This window comes from Hibiscus syriacus, unplaced genomic scaffold, assembly GCF_006381635.1.
Source record: "Hibiscus syriacus cultivar Baekdansim isolate YM2019G1 unplaced genomic scaffold, ASM638163v2 tig00110904_pilon, whole genome shotgun sequence".
In the NCBI taxonomy this organism is placed as follows: Eukaryota; Viridiplantae; Streptophyta; class Magnoliopsida; order Malvales; family Malvaceae; genus Hibiscus; species Hibiscus syriacus.
The window spans coordinates 1,328,175-1,347,848 of NW_024062907.1; the positions used below are offsets into that span (position 1 = coordinate 1,328,175).

General features: G+C 33.4%; 1 protein-coding gene across 1 annotated transcript; it reads right to left on the bottom strand.

Moving 5' to 3' along the window:
• Nucleotides 1-11,272: 11,272 nt before the first annotated feature.
• Nucleotides 11,273-12,674, bottom strand: LOC120146277. Its single transcript, XM_039159887.1, has 4 exons — nt 12,538-12,674; nt 12,226-12,423; nt 11,771-11,986; nt 11,273-11,513 (listed from the first exon to the last, which is right to left on the bottom strand). The coding sequence occupies exons 1-4, from the start codon at nt 12,538-12,540 to the stop codon at nt 11,286-11,288; spliced, it is 645 nt and encodes a 214-aa protein (XP_039015818.1). The 5' UTR covers nt 12,541-12,674; the 3' UTR covers nt 11,273-11,285.
• Between the last annotated feature and the right edge of the window lie 7,000 nt (nt 12,675-19,674).

Sequence of the window (19,674 nt, forward strand, 5' to 3'; positions counted from 1 at the left end):
CCCAGAGGTTATTTATTGTAAAGTGTCAGTAAATACATGCCCCTGGGTACTAAAAGTACTCGTATAAGTCTGAAATCCGAATGGTTCCTCTCTTTCTTAATTTGTATTATAGAAATTTGAAATGGTTAATGATTTGAAATGGTTCCTCTCATCCTAATAGCGTCATCAAAGAGTTATTGGCTAGGGTTTGGGATTATAGGGTTTCATTAGGCGTAGGAGCCGTAGAGGCAACCTTCTTCAGAGGTTTTACTTCCACTCTCATAGAGATAATGGACGTTATTCCTAGAGAACAAACCGTTTAGCCAACCTTCTAGAATATATTGGTGCAGATAGAGTCCTCAGTAAAGAGATTAAGGAGGTGTAAGATAGTCGACTTCTATGGCTCAAGTGATGATGATTCGATTTCAACAGATTAATGTTTGAGAGAGGCCATGAGGACTTTGAGGCAACTTCACCTTACCCCAAAGGGTAAGTTAGAGTATGCCACCTCCTTGCTCAAGGGTGATGTTATCGATTAGTGGAGACTGTAGAGATGGCTCTATAGCCAGAGATGTCTTCATGGGACCATTTCCTAAATGAGTTTAAAGGTAAGTATATCAATAAGACACATATGGATGATTTAAGAATATAGTTATCTCAGCTAGTATAGGGAGATCGCTCGGTGTACGATTACGAGAGAGAACTTCTTCAGAGTCACTATGCTTTGGAGTTAGTTATGAAAGAGTCCTTGAGGTGTAAGAGATTTCTAGAGGGGCTTCACATCGATATCCTTGTGCAGTTGGTGGTAGACCCTCTTAGAGTGTTTTTAGAACTGAAATACAATATAAGGTCGAGGATAGGGTGTAGAGTGTGAGAAAAAGCTTATTGGGTGAGTCAGGTATCCAAGTATGAGAACTTGTATATCAGTAGATATGTCTTAGTTGGTGGCCAAGAGGGCCAAAGATTTATATGAGCATAGGAGAGTGATATCAGCTTTGTCACTCTACCAAGTCAAAGTTTAGAAGAAAAGTCTCATAGAAACCATCAACTTTGTAGTTAATGCTAGGTGTTGGTAACTCCAATAGATTCTTGGATTATTCAGAGTGCGATCATTGTGGCAAGAAGCATTAAGAAATGTGCTTTAGACTCTCTAGGAAGTGTTATAGATATGGATCCTTAGAGCATGTACTAAAGGATTACCCTAGTTCAGATGACGATGTTTTTAGCTCGATCGAGGGAAATGATCCTAGTAGCTCAATATGATAAGGAGCCTACCCATAGAGGTGTTAATCATATGCTCTAAGAATGAAAGTAGATTAGCTAATCGACCTATTCTCGATTTGACGGTGCGTGATCCTATTCGTCAGATCACAGAGAGGTAGGGTCAGAATGTTAACACCACAGATGAGATGTCAATGAACTATGTATGAAAAGTATTCGTGTATAGGATCCGAGCGTGAGTATACAAGTGCCTAGTTGGTGGGCCTTAACAGAATAGTCGAGGTTACCTTAGCTATTATTAGAGGGCTTGAATCAGACAGATATTCGATCTGAAGGAAGTTATTAGCACGAGTGATACTTAGACTTGGGGTGGTTGTGTAACCGATATGATACTTTAAGGATGTTTTTGTTTTATCTGGTAGAGAATCGTATGACCCGTAGAGATTTTTGAAGTTTAACCTTGGAGAAAGGATCTTCATTAGAGTGTTAAGAATACCCAAGTTACTCCAGATTGTAGGATGATCATCTTAGCTGTCAGACTCATCAGGATATATCATATCTGGTGCTAAAGCACTTCAATTCCTAACTAGGCGCAGATGCCCCAAGTACTCTCGAGAAGTAAGTTGGTAGGATGTACGTTCCGATGCACCAATTCTGGAATTTCACCCTAAGTACTAAGGCCACTATAGGTTAGATAGCGAGTTAATAGTCTCAAGGTGTAGAGAACCCTCCAATTTTGTCTTGATGCATTAATTCATAAAAAATAAATGATTTAGCTAGGTAAGCCAAGTTTTATATGTCGTCGTGTTGGTATATGAGCGTGAGATAGATATGACACTTAACAGTATGTAGCACTATGTAATATCATGGATATCAGTGCTTAAGAGTAAAAGAAATCAAGTATGTTAAGCATTGTTTGATTAGCGTTAGTCGTCATCAAATATTTCAATGGTGGTAAATGATAGTGAGTATAAGACGTATAGTTTTAGAATCCTTAAGTTAGAGTGTAGTTACGTGATGTGTACTCTCCAAGAAAGCCAGATGTTTCTAGTTTTGCTAGGCAAATGGCCAATTTTTAGTTGAATACCTTATATGTACAATCTATAAACCGTAGGGTAAATGAGAAACAATCAGGTAGCATAAACAAGTATTGAGTCAGAGTTACGGAGTAGAAGCGTAATCAATATGGAGAAAACCAGGATTTGTTAACAAACCTTCAGTAGTTGATATCGAGACTGTGTTGACAAGTATCGTAAGATATCAACGTGTAGCATAACGAGTTACCTAAGTTCAGTAAGTAAAGGAGATCTATAAGAAGGTGCAGTATGTTAACTTAATTGAGTAAAACTAACCAATGAAGGATTTAGCAATGGCAGTTGAATCGTGGAGTAGCATTTTCCTTGTGCATTTTATGCTTTCAATGTTAGACAACAAGAATGCAATTCCTTGGCTTCATGCCTCTCGAAGGTTTTTGTTTGAGGTTGACATAAGTAGCACCTAATCAGAAAAGGGCGATATAAATCTGTTTGTAAGTTTTCTAGTTGCAAGTCATGTTGTGGATAATTTCGAGGATGAAATTTCTTTCAAGGAAGGGAAAGTTATAACACCCTAAATTTCAGGCTAGTAGTTTTAGGTTTACCCGAGAGGCATGTGGATCTCATGAATTTCATATGTTAAGTCATTGGGCCGAGTTGGACATGGGCTCAATTAGCCATAAAAATAGGGTTTTTGAATAGTGAAAATATGAGAAAAGACCAAGGCGTAATTTTCCCATTTTATAAAGATGAGGGATTTTATCTCATTTCATCTTCTTCTTCCTTTCATATTTCTTCATTCTTATTTACTCCTTTATCCTCTCCAAGCTCCACATCTCAAGAGAAAATAGGGGTTTTATCATCGAAGCCTAGAGAAAAGTGTTTGATGTTTAAATGAGCTTTATTTCAGGATTCCCACACCAAGGTAGATTATTTATAATCCTTTGGAGTGTTAAGGTTTTCATAAAAATAAAGAATTGCTAAGATTTGGGTGTTTGAGAATTTTAGGGTTTTACACTTGAGTTCATAATTAAATGATGTTTTAGAAGTTACAAATATGTTTTTATTCCACTTTATCACCCTAAGTAACTTCCTAAAAATTTAGCACATGATTATGAATCAAACTAAGACCTTTGGGATGAATTTTGGGTGTTTTCCAAGCCTAAACAAGTTATTTTTTGGTTCAAGTATCGATACTGGATGAATAATATTGATACTATATGAACTGGGTCAAAATTTGGGCATTTCTAGCTAAGTGTATCGTTACTTTCCCAAGAGTATTGATACTTTCCCCAAGAGTATTGATACTTTCCCAAGAGTATCAATACTTTCCCCAAGAGTATGGATACTTTCCAAGAGTATCGATACATTCCATAGAGTATCTATACTGAGGGTACATGGTATCGATATTAGGCCACATTTTAGCAAACAAAAGTCATTTTTGGTATCAATACTCATAGGGGTATCGATACTTGACCCTAGGGTATCGATACGGCATGTAGAATATCGATACTTCCCACATTAGATGGTTATATTTGTCCTGTTGGCCCGTAAGAGCTAAGGATGATTTGTAATGGTAGAACTTAGTCTATGGGGGACATAAATGACCAAACATACCTAGAAACACTCGTAGGAATGGGTTACAACCAATATAACCATACCAAGTGCAATACGTAGAAATACCTTTAGTTGAGCATGTATTCAAATGGTTGAGAACGAGAACCATTGCAGGGTATGTATCAACAAGTGATATGATGAGTAGGTTAAATTCAGTAATGATGGAAAGCGTGGTCTTTGAGAACGTCAGTGAACCAAAGAAGTGTAAGGTATACTTCAATTCAAGGGTTGTTAAAGAAAAATACGATAATAGCAATCTGAGAGTTTCTACCCATTAATAAATTCGGGTCAGTATCGGGCTAACTAGTGATACAACCAGTGAACAACAAGTACAGTAATAGTCAGGAAACCATGAAACACTTAGTGATCTCCTTGGAGACAGAAATGACTAAAATAATATTTAAGTGCTAATGACTAGATAGAGTCATTTAATAAATTATCAGTAATAATAGACTAATAAACCTTTCCACAACATTCTAGATAAGAGAATGAGTGAGATATTGTCAAGTGAATGGGAATGACCTCACTTAACTTCAATAAGTTTATTAGAGAGTAGCCGAGTTACTTCGATTGCCTTAGAGTGGTATCAGTTGATGTGTGTTGAGACATTAGCTCTAGAGAATAGCCTTACAATAATAACGAGATAATAATAATATTAACTGTGTGTTAATCATAAGAACCTTTTGAGGTAAGATTCCATAAGACTTATGCTTTTGTTTCCAGCTCGAAAAATTATGAGGACACACAAGTTACTTGTGTACGTAAGTGACGATCATCCAATTGTCTAAGAAATATTCAGATATATCCAAGTCAGTGCGAGGAACTTTAGTAGCTGGTTGGACGTAGGCTCCGATGCTATGTGACCCGAAGGAGTCATAAGTACTATGAGGAGTAGACTAGCAGGACGTAGGCTCCGATGCTATATGACCGGAGGTATTCTAGGTAGTGGGTAATGAGGGTCTTTATAGATGAAGATTTCGATGCTAAGTGACATATAATACACCAAAATTTTGGTTAGTGACTAAAATGTAAATTTTGAAAGTTTGGCAGCCAAAGTAAAAATTGGGAAAAGTTTATGGACCTAAGTGGTAATTTTCCTAAAAAGAATTTTTATTCCATAAATACATAGTTTACTCTGAGAGTGTGGTTTTATTGAAATCAGATTCTTGATCTGAAAATTGTGTTAAAAACTTGAAAGTGTAAAGTGTTGTGAAAATTTGATAAATCAGATCGAATAGAAATTTCAAGAAAATTTGAAGGATGATAAATTAAGCTTATAAATATTATTTCTGAATTTTAAAATGATGGAAAATATAATGGAGCATTGGATTTGAGAATTTATTTCCATGTTCAATTTGGACCGTTGGATTTAAATGGCAATATTGCAATTTTTGGGAAGTTGTTTGGTAAAACTGGAAAAGGGTAAAATATTTTGTTCATCTTTGACTTTGGAAAGATGATAAGGTTATGTGGATTGGTATTATTGTAATTATCAATTTTCATTAATGGCAAAATGGACATTTCTCATTAAATGAATATTTTATTCATTTAAGCTTAAAAAAGGTTAAATTAACATGAAATTCACTAGCAATTTCATGCTCCCAATGAACAAGGTAAGAAATTTTTATTTTTCAGTTTTTGAGCAATTTCCTTTGGATTTTGGATCATGCCATGAAATAGAAAATTGTTCTATTCGAAAAATGCTATCATTTGGCACCATTATTTTTTGCTAATTTGGTTTGTGTTCAAATATCCCAAACTATAGGGTTTATGTTCACATTAGGTTTTATGGAATTGATGAAGGATTTTGATGTTATTGAGGTTGTAGAATCGTTTCCAAGCATGATTGATGTTTAAAATCACTTGTACAGGATCATATGAACATATGAAGTTTCGACCTAACCTAATCTTGGGAGAAAGATTTGTTTTGATGAAACTAAGTTAGTGTTTTGATTGTATAGATTTTATAAGGTTGAATCAAAGTTGAGTAAAATCACGAAAACCCTAATCTTGAACATACAAAGCATTCAACCTTGACTATAGAGGATGATAAAAATTATGGAAAAACTAGGTAGGGGCTGGAAATGATGTAGAAAGTATTCTACAAGCTTTATAAAATTTAGGGATCGTTCTATAATTTTATGAAAGTTGGGGGACCTAATCAATAATTTTGGAAAAGTTTTCAGTTGTTGTGTAATTGTTAAATAGTTCATGTACTATGCTGGAAACTAATGTTTGAGTGTAAAAATTGAATTATTTTGGAAAGCTTGTAAAATTTGAGGTTTAAATCGTAAATATGGAAAGGTTAGGAGCTTAAGTGAAAATATTTTGTGAAGTTGGGATAAAAAGGATCTTGAGTGGTCAATTAGAATTATTAAGGTCAACATTTATATTGTGACAAGGAAATTATATCGAATAAGCATAGGAAAAATTGTTAGGAATTTATTTTCCAAAGTATTCCTATGTTAGTAAGATTCTGACATTGGGTTTGAATTTGTATATGTTATGTAATTATGCTTATTTAGATTGTGTGCTTGAAATCAAGATCAAGCAATATCAAAGCTAAGGAATAGCTTAAGGATGGAATATAAAATTCTAAGCGAAGTTTGCAAGCTAAGGACACCAAGTGAGGGCAAATTTTATTTGTACTTATATTATCGAACAAACATTGGCTTGCGATGAGCCAATGACATAGTTACTATTGTAAGGAGTGACTCCTAAAATGTTATGTTATCTTTGATGCATGTATATATGTGTATTTGGTGAGCTAATAGAATTATTGAACAAGTTGAAAATGCAAATTGGTGAAACCTGCTTAGAATTTATGTTCTGGACAGTAAGTTTATAAAATCACCATAAATTCTACAAAAATTATTAGAGGATAATTTTTTATTGTTGGACTAGCTTACCAGTATAGTTTTTTTTAGAAAAAACGAAAACTGATTTCGAGTTGTATACCAAAATATATGAATTTTTAATCGAGGATAGGTCAAAAAACAAGGCAACAGATTCTGCTCAAAACAGATTATGTCGGTCGACTTGAAAATTCACCATAAATTGTAAAAATTGAAATAGAAGTAGTTCCTTATATGGATAGATTCGTATTTGAGTATAGTTTCCAGTGGTATAAATGGAATAATTTTTAAAGGTTTAGATTAATACAGAATAAAATTTCTTTAAAGGTAGTGCAAACTGTGAGGATATGAAATTATGACCAATTTTAGGATTTAACCAAACTAGAAGCAAATGATCAGGTCAAAGTTTAGTGAGGCTTACATTTTGACCTGTATATAATGTCAAAGTGAGTGCAATGTATATATAACATTATACATGGATGTTTTATACATCATTGGGTAGAACTTGCGATAAGTCTACATTATATATATTGGCATGATATTTATGTCATATATCATATATTTGACATATTCTAAATATGTCAAAAGTTGAATATAAAATGCATTGATCATTGATCGTTATATATGATGTTTAACGTGAACATATATGATATTAACATGAATGATATTTCAAGTATGAACTGCCCAATGTTAAATGATGTTAATATATTTTGCCATGGATGGATCAAATGAAATAGACTGTATGCCCAAGTAAGTCATTGAATGTCAGGGTATAATTGGCATGTCATAGAGTCTAGCAGCTGCATAATCGGATTAGCACTAATGTGTAAGGACATTTAGTGCATCACTATAGTGTGTAAGGGCACTAAGTGCATATGGTGGGCACGACCTTATGTGTATTATAGTGGGTACGACCGTATGTGTATTAACACTTTGGTGCATATTTGACTCGAATACCCATGATCTTCATAGGTTTACATTTGGACTATGGTTTATTGATTAATAAATGATAAACAGACAAATAAGCTTAGGGGCTTATGGGATAAATGGAAAGTGTATTGGTAAGAAACTTTATATCCAGTTATATCATGTTAAATTATGGTAACATGGTTGGAATGCAGGTAAACTGATCACATTGCATTGAATATTATTACTCATTTATATATTATATGTTGCATTGCTTTGAATATTTATATGATTGTCTCACTAAGTGTATACTTAGTGTGTGATGATTTTCACGCGTAGGAAAACGGAAGAAAATGAGTAAGGAGCTGAGTTTGGCATCAATCACCAAGAAATATTTACATTTAACAATGATGACATCGTATTGTGTTCTAAAAGTCTTAGCTGGCATGTATACGAGAATGAAATGTTTACAATTTCTTAATATAGTTAGTATTAAATATAATTAATAGTATGGATAAATATTATGATATTAAACTATGCTTTGCAAAAATTAATTTGGGTTTTAAATCAAACGTGTTAGACATTCTTATTTATTTTATGAAAATATAACAGAATTGTCTATCACTGCTTGAAACTGGTTTTGAATTGGTAACCAACAATATTATATTATATGAATAATTATTTTATATAATTGTTCAAGTTATGAAACTTGAGATGTTTGAATGAAACAAAATTTTACTCAGTTCAATTAAAGAAATATTTTGAATTTCTGATGCGACATCTATAACTCATATTGGTTCGCGTATAAGGGTTATGGGTGTTACATGACCCGAGTCTTATCTATGGTGCCTTTGGTAAGATATAGGGGTATGAGTCCTAGGATGCTAAGTGACCCTCCAACTACGCCGTGATACCTACCTTTGTTTGTGAGATAATACCAGACGTCTTTGTGATACTAAGTACTATAGTTGTGTGTTGCATAATGATGCATTATAGAATGATACTGAGGTTAGAGACCTAGTATATGTTTACTCATGGCAAGACCCTTAACAGAGAGTAAAGGAAGCATAAAACTTACATTAGAGATGTAGAACTGTCGAACCTTAGGTAGGTAGCACTTGATTATAACTATGCATGTATTTGTTTCTTAATAACTTATCTTCTAGCATGCTTATGATATGAGATTCTTATATCGTTCTAGATTAGCGATTATATTATTGGGCTTTGTAAGCTCAATGTTCGAATGTTTCCGTTCGCATATTATTAGTTTGGATCGTTAGTGGAGCACGGTCGTAGCAGGACTTTCAGCATCTCCGACGGAGTATTATACCATAGCTTTAGTGGGCATATATGTTCATAGAACCTTACTTATGTATTTGGTTTATCGAACTCTAAGTTATACCATTTTTATTTTAAATCATGTGTCATAGAGCTCCAGTTTTATAAAAGTATTTTTATAAATGTTGCATTTATTTATTTGGTACCACATAGTATGTTTTTAAATGATAATGAATAGGTTTTGAAATCAGGGGTTATTACGGTAGCCCAATGTGATATTTTAAGTCTGATCGGGTTTAGGGTGTTACAATTAGTGGACTGATTTTTAAGTTTGAGGCGAGTCTTTCAATTTTGTATAATATATGTATATCATATATGAAAAATATAGAGGAATATATATATATATATATGTGTGTGTGTGTGTGTGTATTATTTATATGGTTATAGAAAGTCATTTAAATTGAAATAAAAAAATTATAATATTATAAATATTTACAATTAAATATAAATAAAAACTAAAAAAATTGACTCGACTTAAAAAAATTAACTCCAAATTATAAAATAAAACTCATTAACTCAAATAACTAAATTTTTTAATTATACTAGATCGAACACTCACCCGTAGTGAGATTTTGTTTAAGAAAAACATGTAACCGTAGCCTCCTACTAAAAGCACGCAGCATCTGCTGACTTAAATCATAAAAAAGCAACAAATTGTTTGGAGGTCCCACTCAATTTACTAAATTGTAGTGTGTTGGAGTTAATTTTGAGAGCCCACATATCAATCATCAAAACCATGCTCCAAGCCACCAGTTACGATATCCAAGGATCAGAATTGGTATGACAGTTCGAGGGGCCCACTCAAAAGAAAATACCCACTTGTCAGGCATTCAGACAGCCTTTCTCACCAAAAACAAAATAATCCACCTTCAATTCCCCAAGAGGCGGCTCACCCATTTATCCTTCCAACATCAAAAATATTTTTTAATATATATCAATTAATTAATCAAATATTAATAGAAAAATAATTTAAGTTATCGAAAATATCTTATAATATATGATTTTAATTAATTATTTTTAGATTTATAAAAATATAATATTAACATTTATGTGTTGATTTTTTTAAAAATACAATAAGTCTTTCATATATTTATGGTTCATGTTTAAGTTTGAAACTTCAATCTAGTTAAGTTTAAGATATTTTTTATTTCGAGTCTTTTCGAGCTGCTCACGAGATTCAGTTCAGGATTTCGAGTTCGAGTCGAGCTTAAAAATTTTAAACTCGCGAGTTTTCGAGTCTAGTAAACTCAATAATACTCGAAGTCGACTCGACTCGTTTACACCACTGTCCATACCAAAAAACATTGCACGTCGGACACGTGCGAAACTAAATATCCCCAAAAATAAACTCATATCTCACACGTGCCACACCACAATCGCATATATGGGGGCCACCGGGTTGATCAAATGGATCAAAATCGATTTCATTTTTATCTCGCACGAGCTGCCACCTTATTTTATTTACATTTCAACTACACCCATCTTTTTGGTTAGTTCTATTGTACCATATGCTAATTTAAGATTGAAAATATAAATATAATAAAAAATATGATAAAAAGAATAATATTTTAGATTGGATACACCTAAGATATTATATTCTTCATAATATTTTAGATTGTCAACTTAAAATATTACGAAAAATATAATATTTTTAATTCAATAAAAAATGTTAAAAAAATTAATATTTTAAGTTAAATTCAATCTAAAATATTATAATTTTTATCAATTTTTTTTTGCCTAATTTCACCATTTTTTAACTTTAAATTAAGTCATTGTTCCATAGACTTCCCCATCTTTTTAATTATTTTTCATCACAAAGCAAAACAAATTTAATAAACATTCGAACAAATAAAGAGACTTTAGTAGTTAAATGGAGTCCTGTTATCCCTTAAGATTTTGACTTCGAATAATTATATTTGTAATATAGAGACTAAATCATTAAAAAAAATATTATCTGCATATAAAAAAATGAAAAGTTTAATAGGATTCACGTAGAAAAGGTAAAAATGTAAAAAAAAAATCCTACAACAAAGTACAATCATTTTATTTTTAAAACGTATCCTAAATAACAAAGAGACATTTACATATTTTATCCATTTCCCTATCCCCAGCCAAGAAAAAGCAAACAAACAAACAAAAAATACCCTACTTTTATCTTACAAAAAACCTATAGTGTTTAAAAAAAATTATACTGCTTCTATTTACACGATACCAGAGAATGGGAGGGGAGTGGGGACTGTGACAATGCCCATTTTTTCGTGAAAGAGTTGGGGTAGCATTGTGACCATCACTTTGTGTGTATACATATTTGTGTGTGTGTCCCTATAATTTAAGGCTAATATTGTATGATTAGTCCTCCCATTGGGGCTCGGTGGGGTGTACCCTTTCTACGCTTGGCACTTCTGTAATTAACCGAAGTCGGAGGGGGTGTTGAAGGACTAAAGCTTCTCACTTGGTTCTTGTTAGATTTTCCATGGCTACTGCTGCTGTATGAATCCTTAGAGTCAAATTCCATTGCCATTTGCCTCTTCTTCTTCTGGAAATTCTTTGATGTCCCAACTATCTGCATTTCAGTTTTACATACTTCAGCAATGCACAAAAATGGTCAAATCATTATTTTAGACCCTCTGTTATAATCAGAGGATCAAGTTAGATGTATAGGGACTAAAATCTAAAATTTGATATTTGTTGAAAGAACAAGATCATAATTTGACCCTTTGAACTTTGAAGATCCTACAGTTTTTCGGCTACCGAACAACACCATTTGGCGACCAAGAAAATGAACGAAGAAAAGTTATTTATTTATTTATTATTTTTTACCTTGCAACCGAGAGAGCAGAAGCGGAAGGAATCCACAAGGTTTCGATCACAGACCTCACAAGTGTTGATGACACCTTTTCCAGGCCTTGGCTGAGGCCTTTCATTGAGGAAGACAACCTTAGCACTGTTTATTACATACGTTTGAACTCCAGATATGTCCAGGTACTTTTGTATCTCCGATACTCTTATTACATCATGGTAAGATGATCTCCTTATCTGTTAAACCAGGGTAAATTGCATTAGCAAATCAGAAAGTGGCTTTGAAGATTGAGTCAATGTCGGCTTGGATGCCCAGAAAATGTGTAGGAAAAGAAAATTGAACAGAAGCCCGGAAATGGAAGCAAAAACCCAGAAATGGAATGAAATAACGAGATTCCCTTCGTTCCATGAAAGGAAATTTAAACAAATTTCAAATGGGAAAAAAAGGGGGGTAAATTTAAACAATGGTTGATCACCTGAATATAACGATGATCCCTGTGATAAGCCAGACAGCAAGAACAGAGGGAGCCATTCATACAATCCAAGCAATACATATTACATTCACTCTTGTGAGAATCAATATGAAGCTTGCATTGAACGAAGAATTGCTCTCTCAACAAAGGTTTCAGCCATGGCGGCCACGTGTTGTCTTCTTCATCAGGTCCAACAGCTCCCTATCAAGAAAACCAAAACACATTAAACATCATCAACACGCATTTCCAATGAATGCCCATATCAAAAAAAGGAAATAGGGATGTATCTTTCTGGAGGAGGTTGTTGAATAATACCATGATTCTTCTGTTCTTAGGCTTGATTTCACGGACAGTGGATTCTTGATTTTCGATCGCCAGCTTGAAACTCAAAGAATACTCTGCTATTTCTTTTCAAGTGAGATTCTAGAGAGAGAAACAAAAACAGATGTTGTGTGAGAGAGAGAGAGAGATTAAAATTGAAAATGAAGAAGGGAAGAGAGGTCGTTCTTATCTATATAAAGTCAACACCCGAACCTGAGTCCGAAGCTGAGGTTCGTCGTTGAGAGATGCATTGAAGGGCAAGGAACTGAGCTTCGTCAAAATTCCTCATCCTTTCATTTTCATTCACTCTTGGGTATTATCATTTTATATAATATTATATAAAGTATATGATTATTTTATGTGTTAATAGACAACCATTATTGACGGACAACATTTTTAAATAGAGTCAATTCATTTCAATGCTGATTTTTTTTTTATCATATTAGGCTATGTTTTTGTGGTTCGTTCTCTTCTCTTCTTTTCTTTTTCATGCGACGAGAGAGGAAAATTTTACGGGCCATGTCACATATTACAACCAAAAAAATTATAGAGCATGTCACATATTATAATGTATCACTAGCGGTGAAATATAAGAACTAGTGGGGGATATGACCCCTAAAAATTAAAAAATATAATTTAAACTCTTAATTTTTTTAAAAAACTCAATTTGCCCCTAAATTTTTAGAAATTCATGTTAAACTTTAATTTTTTTATTAATATGGGTAACTACAAGGTAGTATCTGTTCAAATATAACTTTCAATATTTGATATTGAACGATCATACCCTTGGCATCTACGGTGTTTGAACTCAAGTTCTCAAAAAATAACAACAATTCATTTACCATGGAGGAGGCTTAGTTCGTACTAAACTTTAAGATTTTAAAAATATTCTTAAATAAACCCTCTCATAATATTTAAAAAATCTCATTAAGCGTTTCAAATTTAAAAAATATTAGTCAACCCTAATTTTTTAGAAAAAAAAACTAAACCCTTCACATTTTTTTAAAAATTTAAATTTAAACCTTTAAATTTTTTAAAGTTTTAAGTTGACCTCTCAAATTTTTCGTCAAGTTCCGCCGCTACGTACTACAAAAGCAACATACTGAAACACACCACAAGTAAAATTGTCATTATTATATAAATATTAAAAAATATATAAGGATTTTTATAAAATTAATCAATAATTAAAATTTGGTTTTACTTTTTAAAGAATATAATTAAATTATGATTTTTAATTAAAAATAATAATTAATTTAAGTAAATTAATTTGGTTAGAATTAGAATTTGTAAATTATTTAAGTTAAGAATGACCATCAACAACAGTAGTCATCGTTGAAGACCTTAACTCGTCGAAAAACACGACGAAAAATTAATTGGACGTTAAGTTTTTCGGCGGTGACTATTATTAATAGTCATTTTTAACTTAAATAATTTACAAATTCTAATCCTAAACAAATTAATTTACTTGAATTAATAATTATTTTAATTAAAAATCATAATTTAATTATAATTATATTAAATCTAAAACTAAATTTTAATTAATAATTAATTTTTAAAAAAATCTTATACTTTTAATATTTACATAATAAGGATAAATTTATTTGTTGTGTGTTTCGGTATGTTGTTTTAGTGATACATTATGGTATACGACGTGCACTGTAGACTCTTCATATATATATATATATATATATATTATGAGTCTACAATTTACAAATTCTAATCCTAAACAAATTAATTTACTTGAATTAATAATTATTTTAATTAAAAAGCATAATTTAATTATAATTATATTAAATCTAAAACTAAATTTTAATTAATGATTAATTTTTAAAAAAATCTTATACTTTTAATATTTACATAATAAGGACAAATTTATTTGTCGTGTGTCTCGGTATGTTGCTTTAGTGATACATTATGGTATACGACGTGCACTGTAGACTCTTTATATATATATATATATATATGAGTCTACAGCGCACGACACACACTGATATACACTGATATAAATTTATAAATAGTCATTAAACTATTATAAAAATGATCTTTTTGGTCATTCAGCTTTTAAAAAAGTTATAAAATGAGTATTAAATTTTGGGTTCCATAAAAAAAGAAGTATTGACATTTAACTATCGTTAAGGGCTAACGTAGCCTGTTAAATTAATAAAAAAAATATCTCATTTGCTACATCAATTGTGTCTAAAATTTTGTTTTTGTATTTTCCAATAATTTTGAGTAATAATTCCACAAAATTTAGAAAATATTTTTTAAAATATATGGATTTTCATATTGTTAATAAAAAATGATTTATTTTTATAACTAAAATTGTTGGATCTCGTAAAATTATAAATTGTAAATTTTTAAATATAATCACAATTAAATAAAAAATAACTATAAAGGTGCAGGGATCGCGCCTTGCATAATTTACCCGAACTTCTCGGCTTTAAAGCATCCTCTCTCGGCTATAAATAGCCCTTCCCCGTAAACTCTCTCACAATTCCCTCTCAACCGAGAAATTAATACAACAATCCTTTCAACCAGTAAATAACACCCGACAATCCTCTTATATTTGATTAAGAAGTTCGTTCGATATTTCGTTATAAGGTAATTTTGTTATAATATTTTTTTATTATACTTATTGTTTATTATGATTATTTGAAAAAATATTATACTAATTGTTTTCAATTAATTTATGTGCTAGTTCAAGGGGAAAGCGAGAGCATACGTCGAAATATTTTTGTGGTACAGGTAATAATATAAAATTATATTATTTAAATTATTTACGTTTATGTGTAAAAATTTTATTGTGTTATATTTTCGTTCATATATTATTTATTTAAGCAGGTTTGTTTTAGTTTTTTTTGCAGATATAATATTGTCGCACTTTTAAACTCTAAGAATGACGCGACTTTCAGCTATTGTTTATTATGATGGAGAAATTCAAGAAGATGAAACCGGCATTGTTTTCGTATCAAATGAGCGTGTTAAAATATCATTAAAGAGAAACATAACTCTTGAGGAGCTGATAACGAAGATTTCGAGGAAGGTTCATGTTGGAAGTAGTAGAAGAATGTCGTCGTTGCAGTACATATTTCCAACATCATTATTTCCATTAACTTATACAGCGTTCGAACTATCAAACAATGATGATGTTGAAATGATGGTTGATTCTCAAAGTAATTATTTAGACGCCGATATTGAGATGTATGCAAAGTTTGTTCAAGTGCGTGTTGTTCGGGGTCAGTCATTAAGCTCCCACTATGGGAAATCCGCATCATGGTGTCGTCACATCAACTTCAATGGGGAGACATTCATCCGCAACTCCTTACGATATGTACCGAGGTGGGTCCACGAATAATTCGTATGGCAACATCGCGTCCAATTCAAGGGGAAGGCATTCATCTGCAAATTTCTTTGACCTTAATATAGAGATGCCATCGACGCAATAATCTGTGCAGTTTCCATTTGACACGATGGCTTCAAGCTTCAGGGGGAGACATTCAACTGCGAGTTTTTTCGATATCAATGTCGATATGTCTTCTAGTTCAAGGGGAAGACGTCCACGTAGTAGGTTCTTTGTCCTAAATATGGAGAGCATGGAGGAACCATCAACTCCACCAAAAGAACCGCTTCGTGAGCCTAGTGCGGATGGTGCTAAGACTGGACTATTCATTCACCTAGAATCATCGTAATTCAACTCCGATGATGATGTAGATGAAGTTCCCTCAAATGTGGCACAAGTTGACCCTCCAGCACATATATGAAGCTGATTATGGTGCAATGTACGGGCTAGAATTTACGGATATGCCTAATCTCGGTAACTATGGATATTACTCATCAATAAATAATGGTGAGTTATCTTTAGGCATGGAGTTTCCAAGCAAAGAAGAAGCGATGATGGTTATAAAAAATTACAATATCCGTAATTCTATTCAATCGAGAGTCGATCAGTCTACGATAGAAAAATATGTATGCTACTGTGCCGACGCGAAAACGGATGCAATTGGATGGTTCATGTATCAAAGAGGAAGATGAAAAACAACAGATGAGAACTAACAGTATACAACGGTCCTCACACATGTTGTGCTGGAGGGGTCAACCAAGATCATCTCAACTTGGACTCTGAAGTGATATGACAAGCCATCATGCCCATGGTAAAAGCAAGCTCTCATAGAGTTATTGGTGTGTTTATTTCAGCTATACAATCGCAGTATGGGTATACTGTCTCCTATAAAAAATATTGGTTGACAAAACAAAATGCCATTGTCAAACTTCATGGCGAATGAGATGCATCTTACAACGAACTTCCAGGTTGGTTTAGGCTAGTGCGGAGGTTGAATCCTGTGATAATTGTGGACTTCAAAACCTCCTATGCATACCATAATGATCGAGTTCTTCACGATCGATGCCAATTCTATCGGGTTTTTTGGACTTACCCACAGTGCATTAATGCTGTCAAATATTGCAAGCCTGTGGTTCAGATCGATGGGACTTTCTTGTATGAAAAATACAAGCAAGCTTTATTATTGGCAGTTGTCCAAGATGGCAATCGCAACATTCTTCCAGTTGCTTTTTCTCTTGTTGAAGGAGAAGATACAGATTCTTGGGCTTTTTTCCTCCGAAACTTACGTGCGCATGTTTTCACGAGGGAAAAAATCTGTTTCATTTCAGATCGTGGAGCTGGGATCAAAGTAGCAATGGAGTCTTTGGGTCCAATGTGGCAACCACCCTTTGTCCAACATAGGTATTATCTCCGACACATTGCTACAAACTATCATGGAAGGTACAAGAAGAATGATGAGCGTCAATTAATTGTGCGCATGGGTAAGTGAAACTGATGTAGTTTGTTTTCTTTCGATCATTTTAATTTTGCAAAGAAAGCAAGTTAGTAAGTTATACATTTTTTGATCAGGTTATGAACTACTTCCTCAAACGTTTGAATCAATGCTTCAAGATTTGTGGGCGAAAAACGAGGAAGGATACGATTACATCAGCCTCATCGATAAAGAAATGTGGACAAATGAATATAATTATGGATATCGATATGGACACATGATGACCAACTTGGCTGAGGCAATCAATTCAACCTTAAAGGGTGCACATCACTTACCTGTAGCGGCTTTGGTAAAAACTACATATTTTTGTTTGGGGGCGCTTTTTACGAAGCTCGGGGGCAAGCTCAAACCTGGATGCAAGGTGATCATGTTTATTACGCTAGATTAGTTGTAGATCTACAAAAAAAATTGTTGCATCAAATGGAATGTCTGTAACAAGCTTCTCTAGAAGACATGAAATGTTTCGTGTCACAGAGTTGTCGCGACCTCTTCAAGGGATTAAAGTTGTGTCGTTAAGAGTAAATCTACGGGATAGAACGTGCGACTGCGGGTTTTTTCAAGCTCTGAAGTATCTATGCTCTCATGTGATAGCAGTTTGCTCGTATACACATCAAGACTATAACTGTTTTGTGGATCCTGTATACCTACTATTTGAAGTTTTTAAGGTATACGAATTTGATTTCCCCCCATAGGTAATGAAAAGACCCTGATGAGGTTCAGGATTGGCTTCTAATTATACCAAATCCAACTTTATTGAGGGAGCGTGGTCGTTCAAAATCCAATCGAATTCATTGTGATATGGATATTCAAGAAAGATCTAGACAAGACAGAAGATGTGGGCATTGTAGAAACCCAAGACACACTAGAAAAACATGTCCACTTCTGCTGTCATCAAGTAACAATTGATGATGAACTGATGTAGTTGTTTATCAAATAAGAATTCTTGTACTTTAATTTGCATTTACTTCAAGTCAATGTCATTCGATAACCACTGATGAAGATTAAAAAAATGATACATGAATATGAGATTAGACGTTGGCGTTATATGTGATTATAATAAAAGAGATAATAAGTGACAAACTGTAGAAAGTTATCGAACACAATTATTAAATTTTATCAAACTAATAATAATTTGGTGTTTGAATATAATTTTAAATACAACAAACTTACAATAAGTATTAAATGGTAAATGATAAACAAATTACAATAACTAATATTAAATGGTAATAAACAAAATTAATCAAAATACATTAACAAAAAGTCCAACAAAATTAACAAAATAAATTAAAATAAATCCAAGCAAATTAAAGAAATAAAGTAAGTATTAAATGATAAATAATAAAAAAATTACAATAAAAATTCCAATAAACAACTAAATACAAATATAATAATAAAACAAAATCTATCGATGCATACGACGCGAATGTGTTCCGCAGGGCGGTGGCTGTCGATCTCGAGGAGGATTTCTTCGTTCACTAGTTGTGACTCCTCACTGTCATCATCACCATCATCGTTGTCGTCGTCGTCGTCATCGTGAGCAGCTACATTAGGTTGATGAGGAGCTGATGATGATGAAGCACCTCCATAGAATAAGGACCCTGGAGGTGTATGACTGACTATCCCACTAGCCTGCGAAAACTGGGAAAACTCATAAAAACCAGACATCGCTGAGTGTGAAAACTGTAGAGGAGTGTATGTGCTGCGGCCATGGGTGATGAGGTTAAACCCGCCAAAATGTGGGTATTTGGACCCCAAGTCGGATATACAAACATAGACCCATAATATCCTCCAGGATGGGTCATAAAACTCTGTGACGGTGGCGGCAGCAGGGTCATAAAACTAGGTGATGGTGTAGGCGGCGACATCGGGTAAGGGAATGACAGTGGAGACATCACATATGGCTGTGGTATGTAAGTCGCTGTAGATGGTGGCTGATGTGAAGGTCCTGCTGGTGCAGCTGAGGATGAACCAGAAGCACATGCTCTCCGTCCACGAGTCGGGGGATGATAGTACTGTGTCGGTGAATGTCTCTGTCGATGTCGCTAAAAGATCCACCCTCATGCATCCTCGGAAAGAAGAAATGATTTCCCGTTACTGTTGAACCACTCATAATAACCGTCAGCAACCATCAAGACGTCAGTAAAAATGGGCTCTCTACGGGAAAGGCGCCGATGTCGATCCTCCCACAACACGACCCACTCATGATGCCTCACAGCCAATCTGTATCGGTCTTGCCACGTCTATCTGTGCTATACAACTCATCCATATTGTGAGGTTCTTCTGGAATTGGTTGAAAACA

What these genes read in the sequence shown, in the direction of transcription:
- LOC120146277 (XM_039159887.1), bottom strand. An exon ending in GGGATCATCGTTATATTCAG is followed by an intron (nt 11,987 to 12,225) that starts GTGATCAACCAT and finishes CTGGTTTAACAG; the next exon opens with ATAAGGAGATCATCTTACCA. An exon ending in TCTGCTCTCTCGGTTGCAAG is followed by an intron (nt 11,514 to 11,770) that starts GTAAAAAATAAT and finishes ACTGAAATGCAG; the next exon opens with ATAGTTGGGACATCAAAGAA.